The sequence below is a fragment of the Galleria mellonella genome, unplaced genomic scaffold (assembly GCF_026898425.1).
Source record: "Galleria mellonella isolate WM207_F2 unplaced genomic scaffold, CSIRO_AGI_GalMel_v1 utg63, whole genome shotgun sequence".
NCBI classification, from domain to species: Eukaryota; Metazoa; Arthropoda; class Insecta; order Lepidoptera; family Pyralidae; genus Galleria; species Galleria mellonella.
The window spans coordinates 7,124,325-7,147,050 of NW_026442130.1; the positions used below are offsets into that span (position 1 = coordinate 7,124,325).

At 30.4% G+C, this 22,726-nt stretch overlaps 5 protein-coding genes across 7 annotated transcripts; 2 read left to right on the forward strand and 3 right to left on the reverse strand.

Moving 5' to 3' along the window:
* Positions 1–5,755: 5,755 nt before the first annotated feature.
* Positions 5,756–8,749, reverse strand: LOC113521969 (keratin-associated protein 19-2-like). The gene is made up of 2 exons (XM_026907667.3): positions 8,609–8,749; positions 5,756–8,144 (listed from the first exon to the last, which is right to left on the reverse strand). The coding sequence occupies exons 1-2, from the start codon at positions 8,615–8,617 to the stop codon at positions 7,767–7,769; spliced, it is 387 nt and encodes a 128-aa protein (XP_026763468.1). The 5' UTR covers positions 8,618–8,749; the 3' UTR covers positions 5,756–7,766.
* A 2,422-nt stretch (positions 8,750–11,171) lies between these two features.
* LOC116413078 (uncharacterized) lies at positions 11,172–12,087 on the reverse strand. Its single transcript, XM_031910019.1, has 2 exons — positions 12,045–12,087; positions 11,172–11,948 (listed from the first exon to the last, which is right to left on the reverse strand). Exons 1-2 carry the CDS (start codon positions 12,060–12,062, stop codon positions 11,406–11,408), a joined length of 561 nt encoding a protein of 186 aa, XP_031765879.1. The 5' UTR covers positions 12,063–12,087; the 3' UTR covers positions 11,172–11,405.
* Positions 12,088–14,240: 2,153 nt separating this feature from the next.
* On the forward strand, positions 14,241–15,566 carry LOC116413052 (uncharacterized). Of its 3 annotated transcripts, none has more exons than XM_031909842.2 (2): positions 14,241–14,277; positions 14,987–15,566. In XM_031909842.2, exons 1-2 carry the CDS (start codon positions 14,248–14,250, stop codon positions 15,542–15,544), a joined length of 588 nt encoding a protein of 195 aa, XP_031765702.2. In that variant the 5' UTR covers positions 14,241–14,247; the 3' UTR covers positions 15,545–15,566. The 3 variants fall into 3 exon arrangements, 2 of the variants coding, with proteins under 2 accessions (XP_031765702.2, XP_052755799.1); XR_008253435.1 differs by lacking the exon at positions 14,241–14,277 and adding an exon at positions 14,283–14,370 and having other exon boundaries at positions 14,987–15,072; XM_052899839.1 differs by lacking the exon at positions 14,241–14,277 and adding an exon at positions 14,427–14,482.
* A 5,133-nt stretch (positions 15,567–20,699) lies between these two features.
* LOC116413051 (uncharacterized) lies at positions 20,700–21,700 on the forward strand. Its single transcript, XM_031909841.2, has 2 exons — positions 20,700–20,750; positions 20,837–21,700. The coding sequence occupies exons 1-2, from the start codon at positions 20,733–20,735 to the stop codon at positions 21,698–21,700; spliced, it is 882 nt and encodes a 293-aa protein (XP_031765701.1). The 5' UTR covers positions 20,700–20,732.
* Positions 21,701–21,724: 24 nt separating this feature from the next.
* LOC113521927 (uncharacterized) lies at positions 21,725–22,444 on the reverse strand. Its single transcript, XM_026907596.2, has 2 exons — positions 22,326–22,444; positions 21,725–22,218 (listed from the first exon to the last, which is right to left on the reverse strand). Exons 1-2 carry the CDS (start codon positions 22,335–22,337, stop codon positions 21,796–21,798), a joined length of 435 nt encoding a protein of 144 aa, XP_026763397.1. The 5' UTR covers positions 22,338–22,444; the 3' UTR covers positions 21,725–21,795.
* Between the last annotated feature and the right edge of the window lie 282 nt (positions 22,445–22,726).

The following is a 22,726-nucleotide window of genomic DNA, read 5'->3' on the forward strand; positions in this document are numbered from 1 at the left end:
TGTAAGACAGGGTGACGTCTTATCCCCGAAACTCTTCACAGCTGTATTGGAGGAAGTTTTCAAACTCTTGGTGTGGAAAAGATATGGTACAAACATTAATGGCGAATACATCGCTCTCCATCGATTTTACGATGACATAGTATTCATGGCGGCATCCCTGGAGGATCTGAATACTATGATCAATGATCTCAATGGTGTTAACAGGTAGGTCACAACATGAACATGGACAAGAATAAAATCATGCCTAAAGTCCACGTCATACCTATACCGGTTCTGATTGAGAATACTGCGCTCGAAGTTGTCGATGAGTATGTATACCTGAAACAAGTTGTCCGAATGGGTAAGTCCAACTTCGACCGAGAGGTCAACTGACGAATCTAACTCGGCTGTGCAACGTTCGGAAAACTACGCCACATCTTTTCATTCAAAATACCTCAGAGTTTGAAGACGAAGATCTTTAACCAGTGCGTGTTGCTAGTGATGACTTATGAAACCGAACATCTTCAAATTACTCAGCGAGAATCCGGAACGAAGATATCCGCAAAAGAATCAACGTAACCGACATAGCCCGAACAATAAGTAAGCTGAAGTGGCAATGGGCTGGTCACAAAGCTCGAAGAACCAATAACCGACGGGGAAAAAAGGTTCTTGAATGGCGACACCGTACAGGCAAACGCAGTGTATGACGACCTCCCCACTAGATGGAGTGATGACCTGAAATGCATTGCAGGGAGTCAGTGGATGCTCAGAACCGTTCTTTATGCTATGATGGAGGGGGAGGCTTAAGTCCAGTAGTGGACGAATTATGGCTGAAATGATGATGATGATAACTATGATAATTTTAGATTTAGAAAACATAGTATATAATACAGTTCAATTTACATTTATCAATCTCAATTCGTCTAAATTTTTTTTATTTGGAGTAGGACACAATATATTCTCCTATCATTTATATTAATTATTAACTAAATTGAACTTTCTCATTATACATCAAAATGATTTTGACACTTGACAAATACAATCGGAATAGGAATACCGGGCTCTGAATCGGAAACTGATTGACTAATTTTCATTAGTTGTTTTAGTATCTGAAATATATACTCATATTAGATTATTGATCTAGAAATAGAATTATAGCAATTCAATAAAGTTTCGTGAACATTTAAATTTTTAACCAACTTCAAAAGAAGGATGTTCTCTATTTGGTTGTATTTCTTTATATTTGTTACCTCATAACTCTGTCAGTTATAAAACAATTTGGAAAAGTCTTTTTCATTCCAAAGGATATACTTACAGATTAGTCCCATAAATTTTTTATTAAAATCGGTTTTGTAGTTTACTTTTGAAACCAGAAAACTGGTTAAAGAAATATTTTAAGTATAATTAATTTACTAGATTTAGTAAATTACATAAATAAGGAAAAATAAAACTATTTTTTAAGGCACAATTATCGAATAGAAAAGGCGAGTAATAATTTTATCATCATATTAGCCATCTACTATCCACTGCTGAACATAGGCAAGTATTTTGATTTTTTATATTGTATATAATTTGCAGTTAAAAACTAGGATAGGTGATGTGTACATTTATAAATTTTATTTAGTTTAGAAGAATTTTCGACCAACTTCAAACAGAAGGAGGTTCTTTTATGTTTGTTTTATGTTTGTTATCTCCTTTAATTGTAAACCAATTTGGAAAAGACGAGACTTTCATCAAGACCCATGTAAACGTTGCCAAGCCTTAGAAATATATTTTGGAGTTTTATATCTATAAGATATCCACTTCTTTTTTTCTAACTAAATTTTTATTGTTCCATTCAAATTTTTGATGATAGATAGATAGAAACGTGAATCGTGATTTACTGCCATACTTATTATCTCTTGTGATATTTAGACATTTTTTATAGAAGTTTAAATAGCATACAAGTTGATGGTCTGTTTAATGAAAAGTGGTATTTGCCTATGAACATGTCTCTGTACATCACAGAATTCATTGTAGTGCCCACGGCATTTCTGTGCTATATGTACGTGTTTAGCCATCCCACCTTGTGATTTCACTATTTACCAGTAAAAAATTTATGGCTGAAATGATGATGTTGGCGATGTATTAATTTATTATAGGTATTGCAATAAAATAATTAAATTAGGTACATACAATATTTAATTTTGAATAAATTCAGTAATTAATTTCAACATTGCATATATTTGAAATATTTCATTTGGTGAAGTTTATAATTTATACAACTTTAAAGTTATAAAGTTGAAAAAAAGATGTTATATATTAAAAAAATATCTTCAATAATTAGTAAGAATGTTGATTTTAACGCCATGCGCCCCATCCGCCCCATCCGCTGTTCCATCCGCTGTTCCATCCGCTTCTTACTACAGTGACTGGTGTAGCCCAACCGCCCAATGAGCTACCACCCCAACCTCCTAATCCGACTCCAGTTCCCCATGCTCCATATGTAATAGCACCAATTTCCGGCACTAATCCTCCGGGAGCAGCCGCAGCGTATGCTAAGGCGAAGCACACCACCAGGCAAACACTCAGATACTGTAAAAATATTTTAATTTGAATTATATTAGTCATGGGTATTGTACATTAAACTTTATATTGTACTTTGGTTAAAAAAATTATATAATAATAATCGTTAGGCAAAGAATGCATATTGCTGCATGGTCCCGGTATAGAATAGGCCACCCCGTGGGTGTCATAAAAGGCGACTAAAGGAGGCCAAGGGACGGGTAGCAGCGTACCTCTTGTTGTGTCTTTGTCATCAATAATTGGAGAGGAAAAATGTAATAACACTTTACAATGAGTCCTAATTAAAGAAAGTTTGTGTATAGCTTAAAAATACTTCACTACTAGGAAATAATATAATAAAAAGAATTCTTAATTTTAGGCTAAATAGTAACACAAACTAAAGTAATTTGTGTATTTCTATTTATGATTTACGACTTTAAATATTTAAAAAAAGTAAATTGTAAAGTTTATCTAGAGACAGTACTTATAACTAGAGTATTTATAATAAAGAGAGAAACAAACAGGTTGACCACATATCTTCTTTGCGGCAGCCTTTTGGTCACCAGTTAATTACAGTAAATACCAACTTAGTGGTATAAAAAAATTATTAATTATTTTGTTCATCGAGAGAAAAAAGTTCATATATACACCATATGTACACCAAATGTCACACGGTAATTACTAAGTAATATGTTTTTTCTCAAACATGCTTGGAAATATGAGCATTATTTTGGCAATCTTCTTCGAGATAAATCAAACTTGCCGTACTGGCCAGATACAAGCGGGCAGCGGCTGGCAAAAGTTGTATGAAAATCCATATCTGTCGTGTTTTGCGGCCAGATAAATTACTATGTAAACTCATATCTGTCCTGTAATTTAAAAATGAAATGACCTTTTACTTCGAAACATGGTTACCAAGGAGGTAACTAATAAAAAGTTTTATTTAAATTTCGAACAGGCTTGCAAATAGAAAGCTGTTTATTGAAAAAAAAAAACAAAGGAACATTATGACGCGTGAAAAATTATTAATGTTCGTTATTCGTCATTGAACTTAGAAAGTAAAATTGTGATTTGATTTCCACGCATTGTTTGAGAAAAGTACTATACAAGCCTTGGCCACAACTATACACACACATATGTGAGTCCATCAATATGGACTCACGTATGTGTGCCTCGGCTACGCCTTGGCCCACATTTGAACGTTCGTCCATCAATGCCTCAGTTGCTGGCCGCTGCAGTAATGTACTATAAATTAAAAATGGACACTTTTTCAGCAAATGTAGTAAAATTATATAGATCTTTACTTACAGTTCTCATTGTTTCGATTTGTATTCTGTAGCAAGAATATCGACTATTTATCAACGAAGACCTATATATACTTCTTTAGGAAGCCATGCCCCAAAATAAATTAATGTTAATCAATGTAAATGGGTTATAATTAATGCAAAAAATATATCTACACAAAATCTACGTAGTTTAAGAAAATTTACCGACTTAGGTAAAATGCAGGTAAAAAATATTATTATGTTTCTTTTTTTACTCGAATTCTTCACTGAGTCTTTAAATTTATTTTGTACTTAATAAGTATATATAATGTATATAATATAGTTTAGTATAAGCATATATAATAAAAAAAAAATAAGTTCCTAATGCTCTATTGTGTTTTGAACCGCCAATGACTGTATTTCTCTTTCTGGATTATATTTTAACCAACGACATTACAGATGTTTAAATAATTAAACGAGTTGTTGAATGTGTTCAATTAAAATTAAAAATATATAATAAAATAATAATATATTTATAAATAAAAGGGCTAAAAATACCCGTTCTCGTGTGAACAGTTTATATTAATATTTAATTTTAAAAATTTGACCTGAAATAAATTTTTAATGTCAAATGAAAGTGTTGCCGTTGTGATAGAAACATCAATGTCATACATCACAATCATACGAGCCTACATTTCTTTAAACATATTAGAAATCATTGCTGTGTGTGGGCCTACAAAATAAAAATGCACTAACATAAAGATCGTAAGGTTGCACTATCACTACATAGTATAAAATAAAGTCGATTCTCGTCTGTCTGTCTCTATGTATGCTTAGAGCTTTAAAACTACACAACGGATTTTAATCTGAGGTTTTAATAGGTAGAGCGATTCAAGAGGAAGGTTTATATGTATAATACATGCGTAATATAGTAGAGGAATACTGATTATATTAGAGGTTTGTAATGTTATGTTGTAATGTAATGGCAGGGCTAATTAGTATCAGCATTGCACCCGTGCAAAGTCGGGGCGAGTTGCTAGTCCTTGATATTTTGAAGATAAGAAAAACATCTTTAAAGTTTATGCACCTATTTCCGTATGGTATTTAAGTTGCTAAAAAAAAGACTAACGGTAGATTAGATGATGAAATTTAAATATTATTTTACATGATATAATTTATATTCATAATAATCATCATAAATAATGAGATTGCATTGTAACAAATGACTACCTATGTAAAGTTTTCTTTAGAACTATTTACAGTTAATAAAATTATACGGCTTGAAAACTCTCTAAATTGAGTTTCATTATAAGGAAAGTTAAGGTTTCAATTCCTAAGTTTCCCTTAAGTAAGCAGTGAAACACAAGTTTGGCATTTTAAGAAATGATATTTATTTGTTTACTTGTCATGAGAAAATAGCTGAAAGGATTTTGACGGAATAATTTCCAAGATCTTGGCAAATGACATGTAATTTAGGCATATATGATTATTATCGTATTTGTTATTTACTGGTTTTTAACTAACATCTTCCTTTATAATTTGTTAAGTTGTTTGAAAATAATTTGTTACTTTAATAAAAATAGCTAACATTATAAGTGTGTGATGTGTGATAAGTATGGGATGTAATAACAATTGAAAGAGGAAGGAACTTTGTAAACAATTAAAGTATATTTTATTTAAGTAGATAAATTATTCTTTATTAAAGTAATAAATACATATTAAATTACAATTCCTGATAACTATATATACATCGATAATAGTTGTTTTTTAATATTTTTACTAATAATTATGGCAATTAAAAAAATAAACAATTATTAACCTCTCAGCGCAATGTAGTGTACAATATTTTTGGTCAGTCCGTCTTTAGCCAATACAAACAAATTTAATGGTTTTCCCACGCGAAAACATGCCACATATAGTAGTTCATGGGAAAAGCTGTTAAATAAAATAATAAAATAAATACACAATTTCACATGTTGATAGAATTTCTTTATTATTCTTTTTTCGATTATATTGCTGTCACCAAGACGTTTCTATTACACAATAAACAGGTATACCTATATAATTTTTATAAACTGCAGATCGACCATAACCTCTAAAATAATATCAATATAGATTAGGTATAGTCATATTATCATCTTTGAGCAGCGTAAATATATCTTATTGGTTTTTCCTTTGTACGTACTCATCGATAATATGTACACATTTATTATTTGTTTAACTAATAAAACATGAATTATTTGAATTGATTAGTTATGCAAGGAGGGTTCTCTATATTGGCATTATATATATCAGAAACCTTATGAGTATGGAAACGGGATAATCTTTACATACTTCATCGTTGTATCAGCCGTTAACTGTCCACTGGTGAAGCTAGCTCTCCCCCTATTGGGAAGTTTACTTACTTACTATCTACTAAAGAGAATGTTTGTAATGTTTATCTATTATAAGCGGTAGGTGCAGTATCAAATATTATAGTAGACTTATATTTAGGATCATAGGGTAATACAAAGATAAGCTTAACTAAAACTATACGTATATAACTATATACATATGAACAACTACATTAAATTGCATTAAATTAAAATAAAACATATGAAAATAAAAAAATCGTTAAAATCATTAAATTTATTTGGAATTTAATTACATTGATGAATTTGAAATTGAATTATTTAATTAAAGAAATCTTTATGAAAATTTAAGGATCGATGCCCTTCTTGCTTCTAATTGCTGTGCCCGACAAGGTTTATAATGTACTTTATCAATCCTTCATAATAATATTGTAGAATGTAATAAATAAATAGAATTGAATTGAAAAAATACATTTTACTGAAATTGAAAGTGCATTACTAAATAGTTTAGTAAATTCATAATCTATTCATTCATTTTTGACAGTGTAATTATCATTACAATTCGCCTAATGCAGTCCACTGCTGGACATAGGCCTTTTCCAAGGCACTCTTAGCATGACTGTGTAACCTATTGGTTGAAATTCAATTGTAAAATGGGATCTATATTGACAAGATTTGACATTCGTAAAGAAAATACGAGCTCATTTTAATGACATTACTATGAAACTAATATGGAATTAAAAACAAAATCCTTAAAATAGGTTTAGAATAAGCGAAGATATTGTATAACCGAGAACCTCCTCTTTTTGGAATCGGCTGAAAAATATGTTTATCTTATTGCTTTTTTAAAGTTTAATAAGGATTACATTTTTAATTCGAATACTGTATTGAGATTTCTTGAATATTGATTATGAAATCCGGAACCCAATATGAGATGCATATTAGGTAATAGGTTTTGAGACGAAAAATTTACTCAAACCGGTACAACTGCATACATTATTATTCCTTTAGTCGAAATAGTAGTGTTTTAGTTTTCAATACGGAACAGTGCAAACGAAATGTTTATGGCACAGTATAAGTAATAGTATTAAATTACAGTATGGACACTCCCTCCCTCTCACTATGATCTGATCTCATCCCGTCTCAATTACGCATCAGTACCCAAACTCTATTTTCCCGCACTAATCGTAACTACAGACGCACACATTATCACAGTACAACTGTGTTTTCTGATTCCTACTTTTTAGTTGCTATCTATTTAAAAGAAATTAATTTTGCATAGATAAAGCAAAATATAAAACAAAAATAAAACAAAATAATGTTGAAATTTCGTATATACTTAAGTATATTTGTAAAACATTGATTCGTACATACCACTATATTTATTAAAACTTTCAAAAGAACCTTATTTTTTTATAAATGTTCTAATTATTTTTGTCTCCTTATTCTAATAATAATAATAATTCTTATAGCATATAGTAAATATGCAGAGAATAAGTACTGATTATTAACATAGTCCATGATTTAATCAGTTTTGTCAGAGGTTGTTAAAGAAACAAACAAGAAGTAATTACTTTATTAACAAATTTAATCACAGAAAACCTATACTATTTCAGATATTATTAATTCAACCCCAGTAATGTCTTCTGTAACCACCGTATCCGTAACCGAATCCACCACCCCATCCACCCCCATAACCGCCACCCCATCCGCCCCCATAACCACCACCCCACCCACCTCCATAACCGCCGTATCCACCTCTGTAACCACCAAATCCACGACCGTAACCGCCAAAACCACCAATACCGCCAATCTTTACAAATCCAATACCGATACCGCCAAATCCACCACCGTATCCGCCACCATATCCGCCACCGTAACGTGGCCAATGAGTTTCCGACGTTTCTAGTGTTTCAGCATTTGCTTCAATTTGTCGCTGTTCTTCAAGAGGTAATGCAGTTGTTAATACTATACTACCATAAAATAGGAAGCATAGACCGATGAACTGAAAAAGATAAAACAAATTCAGATTTAGAAATATGTTTTCGTTCTGTCATAATAATGTTGACTTTATATTTATTATATGGCATAGAAAACTAGTTTTAATTAGCTTATAGCTGAATATTATATTGTGGCAGTATATTTTAATATTTAAATGTATATGATTGTTACATTAAAATAAATGTTTTACAGAATTCGCTGCAATAGATTTATGATTAAATGTGTTTTTTTATTACTAACTTAATATCAATTAAGAAGTTTGCCTAAATATACTGAAATAAATATTGAATCTTACAATACATATAGTATTATGATTGTCTTAGGATTATGTTTACAAAATACTGCGCATAAACACCTACGTGTTATTTTCTAAAACTAATGTAGAAATTTTAAGTTACTGGTTTATTAGCAACTCTGATCTGTATTAAAATAATTTTTTTTCCATCGCTTAATAAAAATACTACTTACGGCGTTCATTTTGTCGTCCTTGCAAAACAATGTGTGTTCATGGGGCGAGAGACACCTATTTATACCATCTCGACTCGTATTCAATGACTAATCACAGGTAAATAACCGACACTGAGCTATCCTTCATTTAGTATATATGTGCAACATTTTTTTGTATGAAAACCACTTTATAAGTTCAGTATACTATTAGTATAAGTATTAAAGAATTGTCATATAAACATATTTTTGCAAAAAAATGTAGAGATATATTTATGAATTTACTTAAAATGTTTATGTCCATAAAATATTTACATGCAAAGGTACAAATTCATCTTAAGTTTGTTGGAAGGTAAATGTTTGTTTTCTATGCGTCGAATTAAAGATTTTGGGGGTCCATATATACAAATTTTGTAATACGCGTTTCGTAATAATTTAATGATAAAATGTAATAAACTGTATGAATAATTATTATGCAACAAGATGATTTTAATAGAATTTGCTTTATTTTTAATTCTTTCGAAAAAGCCGCAGGGTTATAATAATTTAAGCTGTTTGACAATAATTCCAAGTGGAAAACATGATATTGTTATATACAGTTCTGTATACTGTGGTATTATAACGTTTTTTATTTGTATGCAAATGGTCGAATAATGACTAATAGGCAATTATAATATTTCTTATTATTTGACCATTACGGTCATTATTGCAGATAAGTGTGAATTTTTAGTCATATACTTATGTCTTGGACAAAATGATCAACACATTGCTTTGACATCCATATAGAAATCAGTTTCAATAACATTTTAAATTATTAAATGCATAGTACTTACTAATATTACAAATATGAAAGTGAATTTGTTTGTTACCGGCTTATTAAGTTATTATTGAATTTCGTATAAGTAAAACTCATTGGACATGGAGAAGCACATATAGGTATGCCACTTTTATTCTAGCCAATTAATATATTCCAGTAACACGCATTAAGTCGTAGACTTGATTAGTATATCATAATAGTAATACGATAAACTACAATAATTTTTATTTTGGTAATTGAAGTAACATTGTCATTGACCGTACAATCCGCACACAACGTGCCTTTTTTCAGGGCACGTTTTTCCACGGACAACCGTTCTTTGAAATCAACTTTCAGCAGCAGTAATTCCGAACTGATACGATATCATAACCTTAAAGAAAAGAGCATATTCCTTTTTAAAAGGCCGGCAGTAATGCTTTTACACCTGCAATACCTTTGGTGTTGTGGGTTCTCATGGGCGGCGGTAGTCACTTACTATCAGGAGACCCACATGCTCGTTTGCCCCCTGTGTTACAAAATAAAATCGCCATATGAGGTGGCTAACATTAATTAAAATGCGATGTTTGATAATGGTCGGTTAATGATTGATATACGTAAATATCTCGTGTCTTAACATTCTACTACTATTATAAACGCGAAATTTGGGAGGATGTACGGCCATCCATATGCCCATGTTTTTTATTCTTTCACATAAAATCTATTGAATAGATTTTAATGATATTTGGTTTCTGGAGGGGTTAAATCTTAGTCTATATGAATTAGAACATGATATTGGAATACAGATCGTATTTTTAATATACGGGTGTTCTGGATAATGTCTTCAGGTAGTTTCTCGTGCCACGATATCGTAGATTGAGGAGCATGGTGTGATTTATCGTTATTAACCAATCGTATAATTCTTAAGTTCAAAAATTGTCTAAAAAATGAACTCTGTACTTTATGTTAGATTATCGTTAGGTATTAAATTTTTTGCTGCATTGTTTGTTATTATATTCACATTAAGACAAAATTATTTATATATCTATATATAACGTGTTATATATACGAGTAGTATTTATATATCGTAGGTATTATCCTTAATTTTCTACGATCTAGATCTGGGTCGGCAACCTTTTAACAGGCAAGGGCCATTTAGTGAAATGAAGTATAGGTGGGTGGCACTTGTGCATAATTGTGATAATCGAACCCGATGGTAATAAAAATGTGAATAAATTTTTTTGATAACTCACGGTATTTCCAAAGAAGACTGCTTCAAATAAAATATTTATAAATATAATAAATTTAAGAAGTTGTAATAAAAGTAAAAAACAAAAGTTTACATTGACGAAACAGGCAATGGGCCACAAGGTTCTTGTGACCGCTGCTTGACGATCGCTGATCTAGATATTTAATATTTTATATAGGTATGCTTTGTGATACTAGTATTATCCATAGATTAAGGATAGTACCTAACATTCTCTATATAGGGTATTATTTGTTAAGCAATTAAAAAAAATGTCAAGCATGGGACCGTAGTACAAACTATATACATAGAGATTAATTCTATGATCAAGCATATGGTAAAACATGTGGTAATCGAGTAAGACTGCAATTTGTCATTTAAAAAGTAGAACAATAAAGTGCAAGAGAAGTAAAGTAGAAATAAAAGCCAGTGAGTTTACCATTATTACGATATATCATAATGGTAAGTTAATATCTTCTACTTAAGGGAAAAACCTATGATCTGGAGTGGGATGTTGATAGGATGTTATACCAATTATCAAACATACCTCATTAATTATATATCTGTAATTATCTATGTATGTAATGTATTTGCATGATACAAAGTATATAGTCTGTTTTTTAACATATCTTGATACTCGAAGTGGTGCATTAGTAGTAATGATTTCTTCATTAGGTCTAACTGTTGGATTAGATGTTACTGTACTTGTAGAGGAGCTTATTAATTTTGATAAAAACCTTGTTTCTCTGTTATTAGATGCATTTAATAAAGTTGACGAAATATTATGCTAGGTTAGATTTTTCTGTTATTATTTTTTCCGATTCTTTATTTTCTTCTATTAAAATTTTTTTTAGGGATTTATTTTCTTTAACCTGTTTAGATGCCCCTGTGGTTATAAGATTTAATTCTTTATGTACACTACTGTCTACAGAAGGCCATCTAAAACTTTTAAATGGTCCAATAATATATCCACATTCTATTCTATCCCTATGGATTCGACATCCATTACCCAAATCAATAAATTGATCTTTTCTTTTTATTTCTCCTATATTCTTATTGTAACCGCAGAGTATTCTACTATTCACATGTCTGCATTTCGTTTCATCATATTCGTATCCCAAGCAAGACTTTTTTTTAACTTCTTTACTGTTTTCTTTAACACTTCTTTGTATATTTCTTTTTATTGTATTATTATTTAAATTTATTTCATAATTCGATACAGCTAAGGTTTCGTTGGCTTCTATAAGTAATGGATCAATCATTAATGGGCCAAGTTTTGGAGCACAGTCACTTATTATGATAGCTTCTAGAAAAATTAAACACTTCTGAAACCAAGTTAAATATTAATATAAGCTGTTTTGTTTTATTAACTATATTGTTTATAAAGAGAATAAAGTGTTTGTTCAGTTTTAATAACTTACCGATAATATTATTGGCATTGTAGATCCATGAAATCAAATAAACTCTGATAGATTCGGTCACTGGATGCAGAATTAATATTCTTTATTTCTTGTACTGGTGGCATTATGTGCTGCTATTATTAATAAAATAAAAAACTAAATGTTTAATCAATGTATAGCAGATGTTGCTATATGTAAATATGAAAACTTTTACAAGGGTTCTTTACTTAGGTACTTATATTTGTAGTTAGTATTTTGGAAATATGAAGATTTGATAGACCAAAGGTATAGGTATTAGATATTTACCTTACTGGTTCAAACTGAAACATAGTCTGCAAGTTATCAACGGTGACAGAATTAATAAGTATTGATATATTATCGTATTTTTTGTCAAGTGAAACAATTTTAATATTAATTATGAATAAGTAGCATGCTTGCATAAATGTGGAATGTTCAGCTAGCAGCAGATATAAAAAGATATAAGGTTTTATTAAAAACTTTTTTTACAATATTTTTATGTTCTTTTTTACTGTCTTTTACTATTAAAAAAAATAAAGATTTCATTTTACTTTATCCAAGTAACTTTATAAAATAAACTCAATTTTTCAATGTAAAAAATATAAGATTATATACACAATTACGAATAATATAACAATCTTGAAAATATAATTTTTAAGTTTAACGTGCTTTAATTTAAATGTAACAGTAATACGTTAGTTTCACAATGAAATGTATATTCGTCTGAAGAAAAGTACGTTCGAATTTTATGTTTAGCGTAGTTACATAGATTAAAATAATATTTTTCTTAAGTCTCTTCTTCCTTCATTAATTCGATTCAGGACATGCAAATGATGGTAAATTAATAAAAGGTAAAAGAAAACAAGATATTTGTTGTTATAAGTATGGGCTTCGTGCTGGGATACAAAAATTCTGTAAATGTTTGTGTAGAAGAGTAAAAATGTATTAAAAAGCAAATATTTGGTGTTCTCGTTCCGCGTTAGGACGATTTTGAAATTGCCGAAAGAAATCTTGGCAGCGTTAAAGACAAACTCATACCATTTACTAAACGAAAATCTAGTATTATGACACTTATAGAAATAAGAAAAAACTATCAGAAGTAAATATATCTATTAAAGATACACAATTAATTGAAGGAAAGAATACCAGTGAACTGATAGAGATTTTTTCAATTACTGGCTCTAAAGGGAAAATATTGCAAAATTTTGTTAATGATTATAAAAAAGGATATTTATCTTTATCTGGTTCATTTAGTAAATCTAAGTTTAAGAACAAAAATCTTGATAAAAAAAGTTAGTTGACATAATGCAAGAATGCAAAATTATAATAAACTGCGTCGTAAAACTGTGAAATATCTAAAAAAAAACTACTGACAAAGATAATCCTAAAAAGGCACGATCAACTACTAAATCTGTAAAAAAGAACTCTTTAAATATTTTTGATAAGAAAAAGAAGAATAAGAATTGTGCAAAATTTGGGAGCGATATATCCAATAAAATTAATTTGCCAAAGACAGGCATAAGTATTAAGTTTAAAAATTTTAATGACACTAATTTAGTAGGTGCTCATAAAGGAAAATCGAAGTTATCAGAACGATTTCTCAAGAATGGTAATCACCAGATATATCCAACTTTTAGGAACAATTCAAAAACAACTAATGCTTTAAAATATTTAAAAATAAAAGAAAGCAAATTGAACAATTCCCTGGTTAATACTAAATCTGGAAAACTAATTAATATACCGAGGGTTGTTGTATCTAGTCCCGGTGGTCAAGAACCAAATGAAAGATACAACTATAATAAAAATTTTAAAAGAAAAGTAAGCAAACAGTTTTAACAGTTGCCAACGAGGCTTCCAACAGATAGCATTCGCATGATATGATTATGCGAATGCTGTCTGTTTTACTATGCCATAGTTACGGGATCTTCAGATATGAAATTGAATTAGCCTTATTTAAAAGTAGTTAGGATATAATTACTTTTAAATAAGACTAATTCAATTTCATATTTGAAGATTCCGTTACTGATATTAATAGCTGATTTGGGTTGATTTTTAAAATAAAAGAACGCTATACTTATACAAGTAGCATTAATAATTTTATTTATGAAATAATGTTTGCACGTTTTTGCCAACGGTACATACATTTGTTGATGCATACATTCGTTTAATTGCAGTGGTTAAGTTTAGTGAATTCTTGATAAGAGAAATGTTGGGAGGCGATGTAAAATCAATCATGGTTAGTTGATTTATAATTTAAAACGTCTTGACTTTAAAGATAATCATTTACATGAAATATTAAATTGGAATAAGCATACACGATTTCAGTAAGGTAGAATCATTTGAATTGTCGGAATGTTAATCGGTCAGTCTAAGAGATAGGACATTCAAGATCAGAGGTTGATATTTTCAAGCTATATGTTCTTATGTGTATGTTATGGAAAGTTAGTTTTAAACCGATTTTGATGATTATAATTGTAATTGGTTTATTTGCGTATCAATTTTGCCACAAAAATGTACTAAAATTAGAGCACAGCATTAATCGTTATCTATATTTTCGTTTATTTTATAATTATTAATTGTTATATTTTCATAAGAATACTTTAAACATTTTAATGAAATTTATTTATTCATGTAATTAACTGAGTGAGCTTTACAGTTTCCCAATATGTTTACTCAGGAAAGCATCAGTACAGTAACACATACGTATAATTAAATGGAATACTATTAATTACATTTAAATCACATAACAATAATAACATCTATATCTTAAATCTCTGAACACAAACATTTTGTGATCATCCGATGAAACTCCATCAAGTTAGAGGCAAACACGTCTAATTGCGGACATCGGCTCAAAACATCATTAAGTAGTTTCAACGCAAGAGAGAAATAGTGTGGTCAAAATTTACATCGCATTTTTTATTGAATTATAAGTAAAATTACAGATTTACTTCACTTTGTTTTCCCTAATTGAAGCCAATAACTGCAGGGATAAAAGTATTTATGACAATGGAGTAACATCAATATTAACTAAGAATCAAACTAAGACCGCAGTAAATGCAAAACAGAATGGAAAATCAATTAACGAAAAGTTACAGCAAAAGCATCGAAACCGCTGTTGTCCGTATGATTTTGATAGTAGTCTTTGTAATGTGTTAGACGATAGATTGCTCTGTGGATTTAACAGGAATGTAGGAAGGCCGATTAGTAAAGACCGAAAAGTCGACTTGTCTGATGGTTGTCGTTTGCGTGGTGGCAGATTGGAATGTGGATATGTTCATGGACCCTTTATCAACCAGAGAAGGCCATCAGCATTTAATAATTTTGTATCATCAAAAGAAAATGACGATTTACCGTCAGAGAGAGAAAAGGATACGAATGTTTACAGCTATCAAATATCTTCCAAGGAGCAACACTTACAATATGAGTCCACAACAAAACGCCTGCGAATGGTGACAAGATGCGTAGAAATACGCGATCGTATTGTGTGCCGTGACATGTAATAAATATTATTTAAAATAAAATTACAACACTTAAAACATAGATTATTTTAAAATTATTATTCACTAAGTTTTAACCGTGACTTCATTTCTGTTGTCGGGATATACCTATATATATTTACTAGCCAGGATAAAAGTATACTTTGTCCTCTGTTTCATATTATATGTGTATTATTTTAGCCATTAACTGTCTATTATTGAACATATGCCATCCCCAAAAGGGGAACTTTGCCAATAGTTGTCACGCTTGGTAGATGGTTTAGCAACCGCAGTTAGGTTTTTAAAGATGTTTTAAGAGGGTCTCTGCTGCCCATCCCTTGACCATAAATTGCCTCTTTCGATACTCACGAGAAAGCAGAGAGTGGTTTATTCTATGCCGGTACACATACTGCGCATAGTATGTGCACATGTATCAAATTTTAAAGTGATTCGTCGAGTCGTTAGAGTTTTAAGAGGCACCAAATAAACAACCTCACTTTCATGTTTAATATGTTAGTAAGGAAAAGGATATCTTCGCTGTTGTAGTAGGTACATATTTTTTTTTGTTATTAATGAGTTAGCGACTGACCTCCATCTTAATTGATGGGAAGTGATAATAAGTTTAAAGATGAGACTCGTCTACACATGAACATATCCTTACAACTTTTAACATTTATTGTCATAATCATACCAGCCGTTAACTGTTCACTGCTGGACATAGGCCTCCCCCATAAAGGGAGGTTTGCCAGTAGTTGCCACGCTTGTCAGGCGTAACTTTTACTTTGTCTTAAAAAGGACTAGTTTACATCTGTATGGATAATATATACATATCTATATAATTTAGAAGTAGGAAGAAAATTTAATTGATTTTATTGTAATGTATAGTTTAATCAATAAAATATTTATTTATCTATAAAGTGAAAACCCTCTTCCTATCTCGAAGTTTGATGCCGAAGGAGCGATGAGGGAGCAAATTATGAAGTTCCTGAACATGATTTCCTAAATTTATCTTATAGAAAATAAAGAGCCTCGCATTTCTAGTAATATAATTACTCGCAACTATCTTATACTAAAACATATACTAAAAACAAGAACTCTCAATTCAATATCAAAATAATAAAAAAAATATTATTAGAAGACTTGTAAGTAATGCACACGCCTGAAAGAATGAATTGATTTTAATTTTTAACAATTACATTTGATATTGTATTTTTAGTAGGCGTTCTCATAATCATTTTTAATTTTAGTTAATTTCCATCGAGATTTTTAAATAAAATAAAAGTTATTACTATTAAAATATTTTTAATGAAGTATTATCACGCAGTTGTGTATTTGTATTATACCGATTTTTAAAAGAATGAGGTTCTCAGTTCCTTTGTTTTTGGATATATTACGCGATATCTTCACTGATTTTGATTTGCAATAAATGCAGCTTATGTCTGAAGTGGTTCCATTTAAATTTGGATATGATTGCAATAGTTGTTTTTTTCTTTCTGCAAAATCTTATAATATCCGACTACTGTTCCGTTGAAATTAGTGTTCTGAATGTGAATAAATAAGAGCGTGTAAAAAGTCTTATTTGTTTAATCAACGTTTACATTAACTGATTCCTCTTTCACCCTCTCGACATCGAATGATCAGACGGAGCGATATACCACTGTAGACATACCATTTATGTGCATGATGCGCTTTGCGGTTTCCTTCGTCACGCGTATGGCTAAGAAATGGAACTCTTTCCCTGCTTATGTTTTTTCATCCAAATATAATGTACACTAATTTAAATTAAACGTGAATAAGCTATTCGTGGGTTCGCGAGCTCCATTTCAGACCACATCATCGCTTTCAATCAACTGAGATCGTGATCTATTCCGGAAACCTACTGATTTGAACTGAAATTGGGAGCAGAAAATTATAATTTTGATTACTGCTGAACTTTATAATTTTTTATTTTCCTGGCATTTGGAGGTACCACAAAATAAGGATTTTTACCAAGTGTCAAACGTTAAATCTTTTTATTGTATTCTCTTTATTATACGACTGTTAACAATAACTTCAAGAAATTTTAATAAATTTTTTGATGTTATTGTTACATATGTTATTGTATATATATATATATATATATATATATATATATATATATATATATATATATGTATATTTGTAACAAATGTCTATGCTTGTCTAAGAACAAGGAATTACACGCTTGTACCTATTGGCATACAAATTCAACGCAGACAATGTTGCTGTGCAGGCACATATAGGTTGTATTTTTATTTTGTTTATAGCGGGTATCCTCCACATTTAAAGGGTAAATCCCTTACAATATTATTGCATGCGTATTATAGATCGTTTCGTACTTGTGTCCGAGTCACCAGCCTTTTTCGAATCGAAGTTCGGATAGTACGGATCTATCTCAGTTTTTTCAGCAAACATTGTATATAACTCATTCATTAGACTGATATCGTCGTCCATTTCTGGATACAACTCATCTAAGTAATCGGAGATTATTTTCATTTCATTGGTAGCCGTTTCAAAATATTCAATTAAAGTATCAAGGTATATTGCTTCACATTTGGCTGTGAATATCATGACGGTAATCATTAGATATAGTTTTGTTATTTTCATTATCCTGAAACAAAGAGGTAATTAACTAGTTAAAATATAAATATAAAATTATGTTACTTATTTACTTACATCGATAATATCTAGATAGAATGTTTATCTGCAGCTAAGCTGTTTAAAAATGGATACTTTTCGACATAACCTTAAATATTAAACTTGTTATTAATTTTATTTATCTAGATTTATATCTTCGTAATGTAAATTAACCTTTTTTTATTTTTATTTTAAGGAAAAAAAGGTTAATTAACCTTTGATAATGCATTAAATTTGATAATGTATTAAGCGAAGCTGTTCAGATTCAAAACAATATCAAAACTCATTAAGTAATAAAAATTTCTGGTATGTATCTACAGGGTTATATACTTTAGGATTTGTATCATATTTAGAATAGCTAACAAGCTAACGGCTTATTTAATGGAATGTGGCAATTATCGTTTATGTGCATGTACAGCACAATACTCACACATAATACTCTGTGATTCTCATAGTACTCCTCATGCGTTAACAATCTTGAGGATAATGGTCTTATGTCCCCGTACCCTTTAATTTTACTACTATATTTCACCTTTCAAACCGAAACATGCCTATGCAAACACAGTTGTTTCACGACAGAAATATCAATGGGACAGATGTACTCACGCAGACCACTATTGTACAAAGTCTTCTTCTGGTATTTTAGGAACTCAAAAATTTATTAAGTTGGACCCATAAATTGCAAAAATTGGACTTGTGTTCTGTTTTTATAGTTATTTAAAATTAGTAATTTATATTGACAAATAGATTGTAATATCTAGTAAAATAAAAATCGTCATTAGTATAAGTAGCTGAAGTATTTACTACACCGTTAAGTAAATAACCATGCCGTCATCTAGAGTTAAATTGACATTGACCAAGATAGTGTTTGATGCGTGAAATATCAGTGCATTGTAAAGTGAATCATAGAAAATAGGATCAAAACATCTATATTAACATTGGAGTGAAATCTTTATTACTAAATTATATTTTAGGATAGCTGATACAATAATTAAATCGTCGTGTCTATAGGAGATTCTACTAATATTTACTTAAATAAATAAATTCATTATGTGGAGATATAGACAATTAGAGAAAAAAATATATTTGATAACAAAAATTTTATTTACCTGACTCATATAGTTATTTTCATAAAGTTATTCCAACTTGCTTAGTCGATTAGTGCGTTTATTTCAGTAAGATTTCATTATAAAGTTTTTTTTATTCAGTAATATTATTTACTTATTTTGTATAACTCCAAGACTTTTATAAAACTATTTTTAATTTTTATTTTAAACTATTTTATTGTACTCGATTAATTTTATGTATTCTTTTTGTTTGTTTTTGGTGTTTCAATATTTTTTTAAGTTGAAACAAAGTTTTTATATAAAAACTGGTTACTTATATTTATTTCTTTTACTATAAAAAAACATAAATAATTTCTTTTTATAAACTACCGTTTCACAGTTTACCTAGTTCTTTCACAATTATGTTACGTAATACAATTTTTCTTTTTAATATGAATTATTTTTTTTCTATGATTATGTATTATCTCAAACTGCTTTTTTCAACACCTTTCAAGTTTAGTGTCTGTGCAATGACTGTTTGCAAGTTAGCTAATACTGTAGTAATTAGACAAGTAATTTCTATAGCTTTCACACTGTTGATACTGTCAGTAGAAATAGAAAGGTTCAGTCATGACAATTGCTAGATAATGTATGTAGTGTGTAATTGACTACAATAACATAGGTAATTGTTACCTATACTTATCTTACTCATCAATGAACAATCGTACAAGACGATGTTCAAAGTTTTATATTGACTTGGATGAGATTATTATAGGTATATATTATTTTGTACAAATATCTCTTACTAGCTCTGTCTCATGGCTTTGTCATTTTGTCTTTGAAAGTTCATAGATTAAGTTCATATCTAGAGTACTTACTGTAGTTATATATTTATCTAGGTCTAGTCTAGTTTATCTCCAGATCTGAATTTTCAGTAAAAATATTTCAATAAACACTTCCAATAAAAAAAAATTTGTAATTAATGGATATCCCTTTATGATTTAAACTAAATGTTGCATTCAACCTAAATATTGATTTTACTTTACTGTCGATTTATTGTAATTTTATTATGGTTGTTGTACTTTCTTTGTACAATAAAATCTTAGACATAATGTGAGAGTTGTTGTTCATATAAATTTATAAGCAACATTTTCATTGGAAAAGATGATGCGTATGTTTGTTTTTTAACGGTAGAAATATTAATTAAAAAAGATATTAGTACCTACTTGTGAAAATCAAGGGCAAAACATGAATTTAAATATTGCGGCGTAAAACGTTATTAACTTCTTGGAAAAATATTGATTTATATGGCATTTGGGTACCTATTGTTGGCTATAATGGGTTACCTTGAACTAATAATTATAAACATGAGATGTCTTAGCGTGCTGCTGTAACAACATAAAGGTCTTGAAACCATTATGTTAATTAATCTTTCAATTCAGATCGAAATTGTTTTATTATGGAGAACTTACTTCTAGATATTTTATTTTTGCGGTAACACTCAGTGCGATATGACTCGTTCAATTCAGGTATATTCATGAAAATATAATATTTTTATGGAATATATTTATAATTATATTGTTATTCTTATAAAAAATCGCGCTTATTTTTGCAGATATGTACGATATTCGTCATTATACAGTGGCTCGTGTTTGTGAACAGTGCGCCTTTGTTACAAGGAATAAGCATTACGAGAAATTTCGACATCTCCTTGAAGCCGTTTCAATTTAAACCAATAACATTTATTCGAGAAAAATGGGGACCTTTTGGAGCTTTCGGCAGAAGACATTCTGTTACAAAGAGACAAGCAGAACCAGGCAGGCAGAATGTGCCAAACTCTGTTATTCCTCTTGTGACTAACGTAGGGAACGGCATAATACCGATACCTGCTCCTGTGACTCTTCCATCAGCGTTAAATAATGAGATCAGTATATCGCCATCATCAATATCACCCATCTCAATGGTATCACACATACCAGTACCTGTTACTCCTCCTCCGGCGCCTGTCTACGAAAATGTTGCTGAAGGACCTAATTTTCTGATACCATCTGCTCAAGTAAATATCGCATCTTCAACACCATTATTGAATATTACACCACCACCTCCAATCGTACGAAATAATTTTATTCAACCTCCATTAAGAGGAGCTGTATCAGAGCCACCAATAGTATCTGTTCCAAGTGTTATTACTCCACCTCCTGTTACGCCGTATCGTCTTAATACTGCTATCACTCAGTCTATACCTGTTAATCCTTATTTAAATCTCCTGAACAATCCACCTCCTATTTATGATAGTGGTCCGACAAGAGTGAATTTATTGGTACCAAATAATGATCAAACTCAATTGGTGAATTCAGAGCTTCCATCAGCTACCAGAAGAGGTATATTAGTACGTTTTGGTGAATTTTTCTTACAACTGTTGACTCGTTTTATTACTACATCACGTTTTAATCGCGCTAATTTGCCGCCAACGCAGTGAAAAAATATTAAAAAACACTTGATGTATAGTAATCACTTTTTATTATTTATTGTTAAAAAAGTTTTTACATGTGTATTTCTAATAATTTATTTAATTTAGCGTCCGTAGCCAGGTCGTCCAAAACCACCTTGGTTGAAACCACCTTGACCGAAACCACCGTGACCAAAACCTCCTTGTCCGGGAAATCCGCCTTGTCCGTAGCCGAAACCGCCTTGTCCGAAACCTTGTCCGCTAGATCCAAATCCTCCTTGTCCAAAACCTCTTCCTCCAGGGCGAAACCCTCCTTGATTGAAGCCACCTTGTTCAAATCCACCATTACTGAAACCTCCTTGCCCGAATCCTCCTTGTCCAAATCCACCGGCCTCAGGTCGATAACCACCGAAGCCGCCGGGTCGGTTGTCACCGAAGCCACCGGGTCGATTATTACCAAAATCACCAGGTCGGTTACCACCAAAGCCACCAAATTGAGCTTGTGAAATGTTCAAATGTACGAACAAAATAGCAGATATTAAGAAAATCTGAAAAATAATTATTTTAAGTTATCATATGTGTCGACTTAATTACTAATTTATACATATGGTTTTTCTAATAAATTTTTTTATTGCTTTGATGAAGTTTAACTTACTTTTGCTGCCATTGTTGCTTCTCTACAATTAATACGACTCAAATAACCAAAGGTACGTACTATTCTCCATCTACGTATAGTAAGGAACTGATATAGGTGGTAAGTAGATTTCGTTTAAATATGATACTCTAATAGATATTGTAGTTTTACGTGTGTATTTCCAGTATTATATCATGAAATTTACGGTTCTCAAAGTTCGTATTTATTGGCGTCGATAATACAATTTACAATTAGATTATAATTTTTAGACTTTTACATTTATGGTTTACGAGAGATTTTAATTGAGTTAAGAATGTGATTTTGAGACAAAAAAAAAACACTAATAGTTATAAAATAAATACGACACCAATATGGGAGTAAACCTTGCCGATTGCAAAAATATTTTTTAAGAATTGGCTAAC